The sequence below is a fragment of the Eublepharis macularius genome, chromosome 16, assembly GCF_028583425.1.
Source record: "Eublepharis macularius isolate TG4126 chromosome 16, MPM_Emac_v1.0, whole genome shotgun sequence".
NCBI classification, from domain to species: domain Eukaryota; kingdom Metazoa; phylum Chordata; class Lepidosauria; order Squamata; family Eublepharidae; genus Eublepharis; species Eublepharis macularius.
The window spans coordinates 5,004,842-5,021,094 of NC_072805.1; the positions used below are offsets into that span (position 1 = coordinate 5,004,842).

Here is a 16,253-nt window from a genome sequence, read left to right on the forward strand (position 1 = left end):
TATAAAAACCTGCCAAGTCTCCAAACTCCTTAATCTTATCTATAACTTTTGGCATGTTCTCCAATGGGTCCTCTACAATTAACATTATATCATCCGCAAATTTTCTGACCTTGTATGAATAGTCCTTTATTTTTATTCCTCGAATTTCTTCATCTTGTCGTATTTGTATCATCAGGATCTCTAATACCAAAATGAACAACAGTGGAGACAACGGGCAACCTTGTCTTGTTCCTTTACTTATAGTCAATTTCTTAGTCGCTTCATCATTCACCACAATTGCTGCAGTCTGGTCTCTGTAAATTTCCTTAATTGCTCTAATGAATCTTTCTCCCAATTGTAGCTTTTCCATAGTGGCAAACATAAAGTCCCAGTTTAAATTGTCAAACGCCTTTTCAGCATCAACAAAGAAGAAACCAACCTCTTTATCACAACACTTATCATAATATTCAATAGCATTAATCACTGTCCTTAAGTTGTCTCTGATTTGTCTGTCTGGCAAAAAGCCTGCTTGTTCCTCCTCGATAACTTCCGAAAGCCACCCCTTCAGTCTCTCCGCCAGTATCTTCGCAAAGATTTTATAATCGTTGTTAAGTAACGATATGGGTCTATAATTTTTCACATTAGTCAAGTCTTGGCCCTCTTTGGGGATCAATGATATATTCGCTTCACTCCAGGTATCCGGAATCCTTTGATCCCTTAAAACTCCATTGATCACCTCTTTTAGGAATGGTGCCAGTTCATTGGCCATTGTCTTATAAAATTTAGCCGTAAGTCCATCTGGCCCTGGCGCCTTTCCTAGATTTGCAGATTGTATTGCCTTGCTTAGTTCCTCATCCGTTACTTCACTGTTCAGTTTATTTCTCCAAGCTTCCGAAATTACTGGAAGTTTCATTTTCTCCAAATATGATGCTATTGACTCATTATTTACCTCTTTCTTATTGTACAACTTAGCGTAGAATTTGTAAAAGGCTCTACTAATGGTAGTCTGTTCCAAATACGTTTTATTGTCTTCGCAGATTTTATTTATTATTTTCTTTTCCCTTCTCTTCTTCAATTGCCATGCCAGATTCTTCCCAGGTTTATTTGCACCTTCAAACGCTTTCTGATTCAATCTTTTAAGGTTCCACTCCAATTCTTTATTATTCATTGCTGTTAACTGTGCTTGAAGTATTTTAATTTCCTGATATAATTTCTTTTTCCCTGGTCTCTTTTTTAACTGTATTTCTTTGGCTTTTATTTTCTCCTCGATCTCTTGTCTTTTCTCCTCTTTCTTTTTTCTTGCTCTACCATTTAAGTCCATTAGTATGCCCCTTATAACAGCCTTATAAGCGTCCCAAACTTTATCAGTTGGTACTTCTTTATTCACGTTGTATTGTATGAAGAACTTTGTCTCTCTTCTCAACATCTCCATATTCTCTCCTTCCTGTAGCAAGTCCTCATTTATTCTCCATGCTTTCCTTTTTCTCCTTTTCCCTAATTTCCACATAATTGGATTGTGATCTGAGCCTACCATCGGCATTATTTCTACCTCCTTAGTCCATAACGCTAAGTCTTTTGAGGCCCAGATCATATCAATTCTTGATAGTGTACAGTGCCTTGCAGAATAAAAAGTAAATTGTCTACTTTTAGGATGTTCTCTTCTCCATACATCTTCTAGAGTCTCCTGTTGTATCAACTCAAAAAAGAGCTTTGGTAATAGTCCTCTTTTCTTTTGTGCCGTTATTGTCTTTTTATCTAATTCCAAGTTTGTCACTCCATTGAAGTCTCCAGCAAGAATTATCTGGTCGTATGAAAGATCATCTAGTTGCTTCCTCAAATCCTCAAAGAAGCTTTCTTTTGCACCGTTAGGTGCATAAACTCCGACTACCAACACTCTCTTTAAGTCCCAGGTACATTCCACTGCTATAAATCTGGCTTCCACATCTTTCATTACAAATTTTGGCTGTAGCTCCTCCTTTATATACAACACCACTCCTCTTTTTTTCTTGTTGGAGGCCGCTACAAATTCCTTGCCCAATTTTCCCAATTTTAAATATTTTACATCCTGCTTTCGAATATGGGTCTCTTGCAAACAAACAATGTCACATTTTTGTTTTAATAGCCAGTGGAAAATATTTTTTCTCTTGTTCGGTGAATTTAGTCCATTTACATTCCAAGATAAAACTTTACACTCCATACTCATAATCTTGTTGGTAAGTCTTTTTCATTGTCCCTTATAAATCGCTCCATCTCTTGCTCAGATCTAATGCGCTTTTTGGCCCCTCCAAATTCAAAGGACACACCTTCTGGAAGCTCCCATCTGTACCTAATTTTCATGTCCTTCAACATCTGGATTAGCACTTTATATTTTTTCCGATCTAGTAACACTGATCTAGGTAATTCCTTCATTATGATAATTGTCTTGCCATCAATCTCCAATGGATCTTGAAACTGTTTAGTCACAATCTTCTCTTTCATATTTCGTGTCGTAAACTGCACAATCACATCTCTTGGTAATTTCCTCTGGGTTGCAATTCTCGAGTTTACGCGATATGCCACATCAAGGATAGCCACAACTTCCTCCTCCTCCTTCCCCAGGTATTCAGCTAACACCTCAGTCATCTGTTCTTGCGCTGTCTTTCCTTCCACTTCCGGCAAGCCGCGAAATCTCAGCTGCTTCTCCATGTGTCTACTTTCCGCAACCGCCATTCTTCCCCTCATCAGTCTCATCTCTGTTTGTTGCGTGTCTGCTAAATTCTCCATCGCGCCTTCTACTGCTTTAACTCTCTGCTGCGTTCCTTGTAATTCATTTTGTATTTTTTCCATACCTTTCTTCACTTCTGACAGCTCCGATTTTACTGTCTGTTTAACCTCTTTAATCAACTCCAATTTCGTGTCCTTAAGTTCTTTAATCACTTCTAAAAGTTTTTTGTCCAGGTTTTCTATTGCCGATTGCCACTCTTTTTTCGACATCGTGGGGCTTGCTTTGGCTCGCTCCCACGAGTCCGCTCTCTTCCTTAGCTCCGTGGCGTAAGATTTAATGTATTTTTATTTCAAATGTCCCGGTCTTCTTGCAGAAATTAAATTTTAAAGAGTCCAAAATGTCGGGCGTCTTTTCTCTATGGTTTCTCTATGATTTTGTAATCCAAGATGGCCTACTTCCTTTTCCGCTGAGGCCGCGACCCTTCCCCTTTCAAAGATGGTGATTCCCTTCTTCCTGCCCTCCAGCAAGGGCCGCTTCTCTCCAGCAACTCTATTGTTATTACGCACTTCCTGTCTCCCGACTTCCCACAGTAGGTCTCGCGATGGTATCTTTTTCTCACAGCTCCATAACCGCAAGTATTCAAAACAATAGTCCAATTCCTTTAATAACTTCTTTAAACTTAGTCTCTTTTCAAATACAACTCTTGCCGAATCTTCCCCTCTTTATCATTAGCCTGTTGCAGTTTGAAAATCTACTTTTATTCCTCTCTACTTTTATCAATCTGTCCCGTATCAGAAGATAGTGATCTTTACCTTCTCATTCGCTTTTCTCGGGTTGTAATCGCTGTTTCGATTTTAACTTCTCCTCTCCGTTTCTTCCCCCAATCGAAGCTTGGGTATGTAGGTCTTATGCCAGCCGAATTGGCCCCAGAACTGCCGCAGAGATTGTAGCCGACCTGTCGCAGGGTGGGACCTCAAGGATTGGGAGGGGACCCGTGGTGCAGAGCCCCCCCTCGTCCGAGATCTAACACACCCTAGGGTCTTGAGCGTTCTTTGCCTGCTCTCCGTCTGAGAGCAGTCGGCCGCGGGCTATTTTTCCCCCGCCGGCCGCTTAAAACGGCAGTCCGGTCAGCTCCGCGAATGGAGCTGCGTCAGACCTCCATGAATCCCAAACTGGAAGTCGGGATTCTGGTAATTCTGGATTCCCCCCCCCCCCGCTTCAGGTAAACCCAAAGCAGGAAACCCAAATTTTGGGGGCATGCACACCCCTAGTTACAATATAAACATCACATGAGTTCCATCTGCATAAGAAAGCTATTGCTGTAGAAAAATGTTTTCACGGCATTAAATTATAGCATGATATTCATACCATGCGGACTTTTCCAATATTGCTTTCTGGAGGGGAGAGGAGAACTGTTGTGTCTGAGAGGTGTAAGATGCCTGAAATTATACCCCAGGAAATTAGATTTCTGGAAAGGACTCTCTTTCTCAGGAAAGGAGGGTAATAAAAGGCTCAAATGCCGACCGAATGGAGTTTTCTACCAGCAGATAGCTATTTGTCCAAGCTGCCAGGAAGGGCAAGATAATGGCTGTTTCTGTAACCTGTGATTGACAATAAAACCAGGACTGCAAGCAGCCTGATATATTTGGAGGAAGACATGCCTAGGTCCCATGAGGAATACAATTCCGAACCCTGGATTGGAAGAGAAGAAAGACCATCCATCAAGAGAAAGCTTTGAAAGATCTGTACACCTACTGAGTGGGGTGCAAGCCACGTTCATTTTAGACCAAGAACATTAAGAACAGAGGAACATTTGCCTATTTGCCTATTGCCTATGCTCACAGAGGAGTTTTGCACCCATCCTTCTGTTTGCGATGCTGAGATAACATCTGTAACTCTCATGTTAATCTAGCTGGAATGTTTTATATTTATTTCTAAGCTCTGGTACAGTCTTTGTGTTGTGATATTCTTCCCTCTGTGTTTCTGTGCTCTGTAGTATATCTGGGTTGCGGTGGAATAAAGATCTTTTGCTTTTTAAGAAAGTAGACTGTGTCAAGAGGAACTGGGGAAACTGAGGGCATCTTTACTCTATACACACACACAGGCACACTGTTGCCCAGACTTGCCTTTGGTGGTGGCAGAACTGATGGTACAGCTGGCTGAGGGGAAGAAGGGGAAATTGCCCTCTTGGCCACAGGCTTTCTCACACAAATCCCCCTGTGGGCTGTAACAACAACAGATTTGAGGCTGCTGTGCAAGATTCAGGTGAGATGGCAAAGTTCTAAAAGAACCGGTTCCACAGCACTCAAGTGGCAACTTGGCCAATGTTTCCTGGTTCCCATTGCCACCCCTCCCCGCACCAGATCTCATGAAAGAGAAGACAAGATGTTGTTTCTTTGGCACTGTTCTCCTTAAGTCAGATTGGCAAGCACTGAAACTGGTTGCACAGCCCAAATTTCAGTCATTTTCTGTTGCTGTCTTTCCCTTCAGAGATTATTTTCCTTCGTGCCATCACCCCCGCCTATCCCGCCAACCAGGCAGACATCATCTTTGACATCACAGAGGGAAATCTGCGGGATTCATTTGACATCGTCAAACGCTACATGGATGGCATGACTGTGGGTGAGAAAACTTGCTTCTTTTTGCTACTCTTACTGAACACTAAGCATATAATCAAGTTTATTTGTTATATTTATTTATTTATTTTAAAATGTATGCCTCTTGGCTCAAGACAGCCATGGTTGTGATTTACAATAAATATTATTGTGAAAGAAAATGCAAGGAGGGGGTTTGGAGACTTGGGGGGGGGCTTGGCAAAGTGGAGGAGCTGATAGGAGCTGGAGAACCCAGATGTCCAGATAGGGTCTTTGCAAGAGACAAAAGCAGACACTGTTTATTTATATGCCCCCTTTCACCCCATGTAAGGTCCCCAAGGCAGTAAATGACCACACACACATAGAAAATAAATATACACACATACACACAGATATAAGAATTAAAAGCAATTAAACAAAACACATAAATGGGAAGATGGGTCAGTGAGGGAATGCCTGGCAAAACAAAAAAGTTTTCATCTACTGGCAGAAGACAATGAATAGAGGGGCATAGATGAATCTTTCTGCAGAGAGAATTCCACCATTTTGGTGCCACGAACAATAAGGCTTTTTCTTAGCCTCAGATGGTGGTGTGTGTGTGTGGGGAGGGGGCGGGAACAGCTGAAGCAGGGCCCTAGAAGAGAACTACTGTGGTCATGTAGGGTTATATGAGGGTAGGTGGTCCTTAAATTAAGCCAGACATGACTGAAACCAGTGCAGAACAGAGCTTCCCAGTCCTAACCCCAAAAGGAGGTCCAGAAAGATACCATGATTGATCTTACCAAAAGCCACTGGGAGTCCAGGAGAATCGACTCTTCCCATCCATCTCCATGGTAGGAACCAGAAGCTTAGATGGAAAAATAGGCTTAGATGGAAAATAGGCTTAGATGGAAAAACCTGACCCGCCTTTTATGGCTAAATTCCCCACCTTTGGTGTGTTTGTGGGGGCGGGGGGGGGGGGCGGTATCCTGTAATAGCTCTTGGCATCAAATTAAATTATCTGCTAGTTCCAAGCATCAAGGAAAAAAGACTTCATCTATATATAGTTTAGCTTGGTTAAGGTTTTATTTAAGAGGTAATAAAGGGAATGGAAAACTGTCGGAAGTCAACAGAAAAGGGTGGGGGAAGGGTGGGGGGTATTACAATATGATGGAAAGTTAACTGTGTATGTTTTTATATTTGTATAATGACCCATCCAATAATTTTTTTTTTAAAAAAATACTTCATCTACAGGAACTGGTTGAGGCTGTAGTTGACTTGTAGCAGGAGACCATTCAGACACAATAGGTTGTGCTCCTGCCCAGGAGATGAATTTTGCCATTTTAATTAACTCAGGGAAGAGACTAGATCGGGCTAAGAAGTGTCCTAGAAGCCCTTTCAGTCTTCTCTAACAAATATCCTTTTTCCTCTTCTTTATGTGGCTGTCTTTGCTAGTCAAGATGGTTGCCTTGAAGACGAGCCTTCTTGCAAAGGGTACCTGAAGAGCTTGCTTTGCATTCTATCCATTTTAGCTAGCCTCCTTTTTCCTGGCCACACTGTGAGTCTGATCGAGGTTTCTTCTTCCCCTGGCCTCCTGGCACCTGCGCTCTGAATCAGAAAGCAGGGAGGGGGAGCATCTTTGCATGGCTTTCCCCCCATGTTTGCTGATGTCATAAGATGCTAGGTGTCTATAGGAGTCTTGTACTATTGCTAAGCAGCAAAAACTGGTGGGTAACAATAGCTTGATTAGTCAAGACTTAACCAGGATATGATTTTTCACTTCCTTTTTAATGTCAGAAATTTAACTCTTGTGCTCCACATCCATTCATCTGGCTTAAATATAACTCTCGGGAGGCCATAGATTAGATTCTCGAGCCCTCACCCCCAGCCTGGGACCCCTGGATGTTGAGCTTCCTCTGAAAGTGCTGCTGTCTCTTTCTCTTCTCAAAGCAGTTCTAGGCTAATAGGTATAGTTAGGACACACACTGCTGGCCAGGCCTGGGCTTGCCAACCTCCAGCTGGGGCCTGGAGATCTCTCAGAATTAGAACTGGTCTCCAGACCATAAAGATTAGTTCCCATGGAGAAAATGGCTGATTTGGAGGGTGAACCCTATATGGCATTATACCCCACTGAGGTTCTTCCCCTACTTAACCCTATGCTCCAGAGGATCCACACACACCTCCAAGGAATTTCCCAGTCCAGAGTTGGCAACCTGAGCCAGGCCTGTTGAGGTCTGCCATCCTGGTAAGAAGAACTTAAGAGTATGACTTAGAATATATCCCATGACTGCTATTGTGAGGGGCGATTGCTAGTGGTGGAAAGGTGACCACTATTTGTAACTCCGCCTACTTTTTTGCAAATTGCCCGGTGTAAATAAATAAACCTTCTCACTGAACAGCAAGATTTGGGTCCAGTGGCACCTTAAAGACAACAAGATCTTCAGTGTGTAAGCTACTCTTTTTTTTTTAAATAAAATTTTATTGGTGAGTGGAAAAAAGAAAAGAATTTTCAAATTTAACACATATAATCCCATTTCCCCCCCTCTGTCCCCCACCCTTTTCTTCCCCCCTCCCTATTGACTTCCAACAGCTTTCCAACCCTTAACCCTTCTTATTGCTTAAATCTATTTCATTTACATTTTCCTACCCTCTATAAATCATAATCTCTCTTACTCTAAGCACATTCTGATTCTTTTACATAGACTCTATCAAGCATTCTATCCATATGGTATATATCGTGTCAATAAAGCATAACCATATAGCTTAGTATATAGCAAGGATCACAGTGTCTCTTACTTTAAACATGTTCTATTTCTTTTAAACATATACTCCGTCAAATATACTATCAGTGTGTAAGCTACTCTTGGTAGCAGAGTTGGGCTGGTTGCTTCTGTGAAATTCAGAAGAGGGGAGTTCCACTGTTTCAAACTTCTATATCTGTGTATATAGAGCAGCTTATGAAACATAGAAACTTAGAGCAGGAAGGGATCTCAAGGGTCAACTAGCACAAAGCAGGAAATTCACATCCCCCCCCCCCAACAACTCCTCCCGTGACTGCTGGTCTAAGCCCAGGGGAAGCCAAAACATGTTCCATTTAAAAAAAAAAAAACCTTAAATATCTGTGCTATGACTTGAGGGCACTCCCCACAATCTCCCCCCCCCCCCAACAATAGCAGTCTATATTTAAACTCTGAAAAGATGATGTGCTTGGAAAATCAAAAAGAGTCCAGTAGCACCTTTAAGACTAAAAAAATTGCTCTCACTTGTAACATGAGATGATCTATACAGTTAGGCCAGAAGGTGGCGCTAGTAACTCGGAAAACTGCCCAGACTAAAGAAACAGGAGCTATTTTCATAATTTATGAAGCAAAAAGTAAAGATCAGTGCTAAAACAGAACTTGTTCATGCAAGTTTGAAATAGACATATTTCTGAAAACAGCAGCTAAATAATCAGAGGAAGATTTTGTTTTATGAGAGATGTTATATAAATATAAATTTATTTACCTTCCTTGCAGCAGTATATAGCCCTTATTTTTCCCCCAGAACAAGGAATAAGCTCCAGGATGAAAGCCTGCAAGAATGATGTGTGTGTGTGTGTGTGTGTGGGGGGGGGGGTGATTAGGAAAACTTCCCCATTGCTCAGTAGCTTGACCTGGATGACCTCCTCTTCACCCAGCCCAAGGGCTCAGCAGTCTTGCATGAGGCATAAGGACAGCTTCTTTAGACCTCTCCTGTTTTTCTCTTCCATTGGTATTGTTTGGTGAACACCCCCTAACAACTCCCATCAATTTCAAACTCCTTTCTCAGCAGCACCCATTAATCATATGGAAGAAAATCCTGAGCGATAACCTCTTTGGCCTAAGGTTTTGCCTGAAGAAACGGAAGAACTCAGCAAAATGAAAACAGGAAAACAGCCTGATCCAGATTTGATCCCTATTAAGCTGTACCAGTGTAATATTGCTTAGTGGAGTTCTATTTTGGCTCGTTTTTTCAGGGATAAATGAAACTGGTATAATTCTAAGTGGTTGGAGACATGCGATTATAGTCCCTATCAGGGCTTTTTTTCTGGGGAAAGAGGTGGTGGAACTCAGTGGGCTGCCCTCGGAGAAAATGGTCACATGGCTGGTGGCCCCGCCCCCTGATCTCCAGACAGAGGCGAGTTTAGATTGCCCTCTGTGCAGCGGCGTGGAGGTCAATCTAAACTTCCCTTGATCTGGAGATCAGGGGGCGGGGCCACCAGCCATGTGACCATTTTCAAGAGGTTCCGGAACTCCATTCCACCGCATTCCAGCTGAAAAAAAGCCCTGGTCCCTATCCATAAAAAAGATAATAGGGAAAATCCCACTAATTACCATCCAATTAGCCTTTTGTCTTCATTAGTAAAACTTTATGCTTCCTTGTTACTACAAAAATTATTAGATTTGGTGACTTCTGAAAAGATCCTAGGCCCTGAGCAAACAGGCTTTGTTACTGGAAGGTCTACAATAGATTATGGTTTAGTTTTATATCACTTAACCAGGAAATATATACATCAGTGCTGAGAATATATGGCTTTTATGGACTTGCAGGTGGCCCTTGATTCAATTCCAAGAGACCGTTTATAGGACAAACAAGGGAAATCTTTGATTGATCAAAGACTGCTGTGGTTAATAAAGAAGTTATATGATTCTGCTTCAGCTCAGGTTCGTTACAGTTTGGAAGGCCGTTTGTCCAATTCTTTCTCTACAGAAAAGCGTTCAACAAGGATGCTCATTAGCCCCATTATTGTTTAATTTGTATATAAATTATATGGAACATTTTTTGAGAAACTAAATTTCATACACTGTTGTTAGCTGATACCCTGATATCAGTGTTATTCTACTAAGACGACACACTTTTGCTAGCTAGGTCTCCTGTGGGCCTTCGGCATTTGTTGAAAGTCTTTCCAGAATATTGCAATGCAGAAGGGTTGACTATAAACCGTGGGAAATCTAAGGTTATGGTATTCTCTAAATCTAATCATATATAGAAATATAATTGGCAAGTTAAAGGGAAACCTGCAAAGCAAATTACTTGGTTTTGTTATTTAGGAGTCTATTTTCAAGCTAATTTGGCTTGGGGGCCTGCCTTAAGAATGCTCTTAACCGAGCTTTGGTTGCAACAAAGGCCATAATATGTTTTTTCCATAATAAAGGTGGTCAATTTGTCCCTGCTCTTATTTCAGTTTTTAATGCAAAAGTAAGCGGCCAGCTTCTTTACAGAACTCCAGTCTGAACTGAGACCTGCAGAGAGACATTCGATTTCCTTTCGCTATTATTTTTGCAGAAGATCACAGGTGCGCCAGTCGTGTGGCTGATGTCTCTCTAAGGGCAGAACTGGGCCTGCCATCTCTTGAAGTGCGGGCTTGGGCTCTGGTTGAAAATGCTATTTGCCACAGAAGCTAATGGGTGTCTCTGTCCATTAAAATCTGATTTATATACCACTCCAAAGAGAAAATTAATAGAGACTAGACTTAACTACAGTGAGTTAGTATGAATGGGAACGTTAGCAGCACGTTCTTTGGTGAACAAATGCTTGTACACTTTGGATCTTTTGAGTACTGTGCAGAGAGTCTGTAGGGTATACTCTCATTTATCTCTTGGATTATCCTATCCAGAGGTGCCTTTACCATACTTAGATTTTTAAACTGTTCCACGATATAGGATAGCATTTATGCTTGCAAGACTAAATTCTATTCCTTCTCAAGTAATGTAAGGTCAAATGCAAAGGATTCCATATTCTGATAAACTTTGCAACTTTGCAACTTGAACTGATGGAAATTTTGGAGCATTGTTTACTGGAATGCAATATTTTTTGTGGCATTGGGGATGTGTGGATTTCTCCAGTGATAACGAAGGGTTGGCAATACCAGACAAGGTAAAAATTCTTCTAGAAGGTTTGGACTTAGGATTTACACTGGCTGTAGCCAAATTTTTGGCTTGTTATTCAGTTCAAAGGATTTTAAGTGCAGTTAATGTCTGGCTATTTTATAATGATTTTTTTAATAGTGTGGCTGGCATTGCTCAAGGTCTGTTGACCAAGTAAGCAATGTCATTAAGTACCCTGAAGCCACCATTGTTCCCTGGAGGATTGTGCTCTAACCTTCCTCTGTCTCTCTGGGCCTGTTCCAACAGCCCCCCTTTTATCTTCCCCCATCACCCCCAGCTCCACCCCCCTATGCCCACCCCCAGGGCATGGGCCAATCCAAGGGCTAGTGGCTGGAGGACCACCTGGGGGAAATTGCACCCTTGGCTGGGCGTGTGGCTGACCCTGGCAGTCTTGGCCATTGACTAGCCTTTAGAGCAGTGGTAGGAACTGGGTGGGCCTTCAGCAAGGAGCCAGGGGCAGGGTAGGATCAGCTCTTGCTAGCCTGTTTGCCCTGCATCGTTTCTGTGTTCAGAACAGGGGCTGGCTTCTGCGTGGGCCTCAGGGCTTCCCCTTAGCCAATGAAGTGATCACATGGTTGCCATATGACTGGGCTGCATGGCTGCCTTGTGAGGACGTTGTTTGCTTGCTGTTGGGCTCGTAAGGGCTGTGGCAGGTGGGACAACAGTTAGCTGCCTGTTCCCCAGGCTGGCCATTCTCTGGAGCCTGCAGGTGAGTCAGGGACAGAGTTGGTGGCATCTGGGGAGGGTGGCTGAATGGCGGGTGGGGATGCTCAGTCCGGGGTGCTCCAGGAGGCTGCTCCCAGGCACCCCTCCTTCCAGGGCTTTCTCTTGGGGGTGGGATTCCTCATGCATCCTGGCCAAGGAGTTGGCATTGATGTATAAGTATCCAGCCTGGTACTTTGTTATGAAAGAGAAAGTTAAGAGAGAGAGAGGCACCATCTTAGGGCTCACGGGTCGTGGTCCTTTATTTGTGACAGCCAGAGTAGGAGTGCGTGATCAGTGACCAGTGTAAACAGATTGCTGGTTAAGTAATACTGGAGGGCCCCAGGGCTTTTTTTCAGCTGGAACGCGGGGGAACGGAGTTCCGGAACATCTTGAAAATGGTCACATGGCTGGTGGCCCCGCCCCCTGATCTCCAGACAGAGGGGAGTTTAGCTTGCCCTCCGCGCCGCTGAGCAGCGCGGAGGGCAATCTCAACTCCCCTCTGTCTGGAGATCAGGGGGCGGGGCCACCAGCCATGTGACCATTTTCGCCGAGGGCAACCCATGACCAGATGTTCCTGGCTGTTGATTTTCTGGGACAGGACGGCAGCTGCTCCCCACCCAGACGCATCCATCTGGAGTAGGAAGGATTGTACAAAATTGGGGTTCCATAGACCCGGAGAGCTGGGCAGTGGGCTCCTGAGAAGCTGAAAGGCCCGATTGTGGGCTGGGGTCCATATGATGGAGTTGGATTGGTCCTTTCTCAGGCAGTCCAAAAGGCTTGTGAAGTGAGACGCCCCCCCCCCCCCCGCACTCCAGTTCCGGTTACTGCCAATATAGGTCAGCTTTACAAGTCAGAGCAAGTGGTCCAAGAAGATGAATCCTCTAATGTAACATTTTAGGGACTGGAAAGCATGCCTAAAGAGCATCCATGAAATAGGGCAAGCAAAATGAATGTGGTGGAAAGCTCGCTTTTTAACTGCATGGTGAAGATATTAGTTGGCAGTTAAATAGGATCGAGCACTAAGGTCATCACAGTACTGGCGGAAGGGATGCTGACAGTCAGCATAAGCAAATATTTATCTCTCCTATCAGATCCTGAGCCAATATGTTCTTAGGGAACTGCTAGGAGAATTCTTCTGGAATTCCGCAAAGCCTGTTGAACTCCCTGCTTTTGAAACATGATCTCAGCTAAGATCTAAATGGGTTACATATCAAATAATCCTTCCTTAAACTGTATATTTCCTTCCAAATCAAAAGCCACTGCTGGGATTCCAATAACTGAAAGAAGGAACTCTATACCAAACTGAGTTCAGCTCAGCAGGAGTTTTGAATCTGAGTGCAACCTTTTGTTGTCCTGTTTTGTTGTCCACTTCAGACAACATTGTCAAAAATACATAAATGTGTCATCAAAAACATGTAGATAAACAAACAAACAAATAAAACAGAGAAGCATTAAAGAGCTGCAGGATGGAGACAGTTGACAGCAGTCTTCCCCCACGAGTCGGAGGCAGTTGTGTTACTGGTGTCTACACTCATCCCATCATCACCTCTGGCAAACAAGTCTTTTAGATTTGTGGCTACTTCAATTCACAATGTCTTTTTGACCAGGGCAGGGGCGGGCTAGCTGTTTAAATGTGAAGGAAGAGTTCACAGTGGAGAGCCAGTGGCAGCAAGGGGCCTTGCCAGAGCTCCCATGGCAACCACCACCACCTTGTTGGCACCACTGGTGAGGTCTGAGGTGAGTCTTGTCAGGAAAGGATGCAGGAAAAGACTGCAAGAGAAAATGCGAGAGACAGGGACCAGTGATGCCCCTTTGCTCTTTCCCTTTTCTGTGTTGAGAGTGACCAAGATGAAAGGGTGAGAGAATGGGACCATGGAGTGTTGCAGAACCACAAGTGACAAAAGGCACAGGTTGGACACTTGTCAGCTTCCCTCCAGTTTTGGCGGGAAATGTAGGTAGCTTGGCGGAATGTTGGACAAGTGACAGTTGAAAAGTCCATTGGACAGCAGTCAGAGAGCGAAGCTGCGAGACCAGGGCGCCTACATTTCCCATCAAAACTTGAGGGAAGCTGACAAGTGTCCAATCTGTGCCTTTTGTCACTTGTGGTTCTGCTCTCTGAGCAGGCATGAAGAAGGAGCTCAACCAGCTCCAGTAGGGATAGGGCAGGTCTGCATTGCTTGAATATGCAAAATTGTGGGGAGGGGGAGATGTCAGCAGCTTGAAACAGACTAAGGACAGGAAGGAGTGGGACGTTGCAGGGGTGGCCTCTGGTGGCTGCAGGGATTGGCCTTTTTATTTTTTGTAATCTTGGGAACTGTTCTTATCTTTTTCACAAGAAACTGGGTTGTTTCTCTGCTTTAAAACTAGCATATTTACTTGAAAGAAAGATGACCCTCAGTGTAAGGCAACCCCCTTAAAATGTTTTGCACAGACACACACACAATTATTATTAGACATAATTGTAAACATAAGACGACCCCCTTTCTTTGGTGACATACCTGGGGGGGGAAACTTTGTGTTACGTTGGAGTAAATACTGTATATGTGCACTGGCCTTTCTTTGACTTTTAGCATTGGTTTAACCACAATGTGGGGTATTTCCTTTTTCCACTCTCTCAGCAAACCGTTGCAATATGTTTCTCTGCTTTCATGGAAATCCTGCTCTAGGCTTTCCCCCCCTTCCGCTTTATTTCATAGGGTTTTCTCCCCTTTGTGCTGTTTGGCAGATGGCTTTGTTTCTGTTTCTCTTTCTAGTTCATGTTCTTTTTCTAGGACAGAGCAAAACTTGGTAGCATGAAAATGTCATATGTTACCCTCTTGATATTGGCTTTGCCTTCAGTCTCAATGCTCACATGAAGTTGTCTTATATGGAGTCGCGCCATTGATATACTGAGGCTGCCGTGACTGCTGTATCTGGAAATGGCTCTCTGGGGTGTTGGGCAAAGAGATTTTTCTCATTACCTATTAGCTAATCCTTTTTAAAACTGGAGATACTGGAGATTGAAACGGGGACTTTATTCAGGCAAAGCATGAGCTACTGCCCTCCTCAATGGTCTTCTGGACTGTAACTTGCCTCTTTCCTTTGTCGGTGCAGTGACACACCATATGCATGGATAGCATAAAGGCAGTGGCCAACTTTAAATGTGGTATTGTTATTTTATTGTTATTATTATTTATATAATACAGGTGCGGCATAACCAAAACTCAAATCTGTGTCCTTCCTGGGAGTAAACTCCAATGAGTAAAATAAGTCTTATTTCTGAGTAGATCTACTTAGGCTTGCTACCAAAGTCTTTGTGGAAGTGGTAGGTTTTGAGTTGGGTTTGATGGAAGGGAGAGATAAGGCATCCTGTGTTTTGGGAGCTGTAATAAATATTTTTGGGAAATACTTTAAAAAAATATAGGAGATTTGTAACCGTCTCTGGGGCTTTCATCTTGATTTTTTCCCCCTTCCCTAAATCCTAGGTGTGGTTCGCCAGGTGAAGCCCATCATTGGCCCTTTCTATGCCACCCTCAAGCTAGAAATGAACTACGTTATAGGAGGTGTTGTTTCCCACCGCAACATTGTCAACGTGCACATGTTTGTTTCAGAATACTGGTTCTGATTGCACCACTTTTGATCCAAGCAGAAGAACTACAAAGAGTAACACCACTGCAAACTCTGAAAACTGATGTATTGTTTGTATGTTTTATGCGGATGTTCTAAGACCAAGTATCTTTCTTTTCAAAGACCATATCTGGTTTATTGTTTAAATAAAGGATAAATACCAAACTTTCTAAAATAGAACTAGCATGGAATATTATCTTGTAGTCCTATCTAGTTGGATTGTTTTGATGGTATAAATAAAATAAATGTCTGGTTGCCTGACATCCTACAGTTTGCTAAAGGTTTTCTAGAGGTCTTTGGGACAGGGGCTGCATTCAGCCTTCTGCCAGATCAGCCATGCCTGCCTTCGTCTTTACTCCTTCTCTCTTTTTAGAATACCTTGATTGCCTATGAGATTAACTTTTCTGCTATAAAAATCAGGAAGTCACTTAACTCTCCTATCAATTTGGGGTCATAATTGACTCCAAAGGGAATTTTAAACTTTCTCTCTTAAGCTACATTATAATCCATGTATTCTTCTACAATAAGGTGGTTGTTTTATGGAGTTTCAAGTGCCTTCCCTAAGCTTATATATTTTTAATTTAAAGATTTAATTAAAAGGATATTATGAAAGCCCCAATTAAAGTAAATATGGTCCTTGAAACTACTTACATCCAACTTGGAGGTCTAAATAAAGTCATTCAACACTTATTATAAGGAGGTGTTACCAATTCAGTGGCTGGTTTCCAATGAAAAATACGGCTCATTCTGAATTTCCAAGGGAGCTTTGGAGCTTCCCAG

The 16,253-nt window shown here is 42.9% G+C and overlaps 1 protein-coding gene across 1 annotated transcript in view; it reads left to right on the forward strand.

The window, feature by feature from the left end:
• Window positions 1-15,734, forward strand: part of FBLN1 (fibulin 1) — a 106,591-nt gene extending 90,857 nt beyond the window's left edge. The window contains exons 16-17 of the mRNA XM_055000501.1: window positions 5,174-5,305; window positions 15,332-15,734. Coding sequence (XP_054856476.1) covers window positions 5,174-5,305; window positions 15,332-15,471 — 272 coding nt within the window. The 3' untranslated portion in view covers window positions 15,472-15,734. The remainder of the gene's footprint in view (window positions 1-5,173; window positions 5,306-15,331) is intronic.
• Window positions 15,735-16,253: the final 519 nt, after the last annotated feature.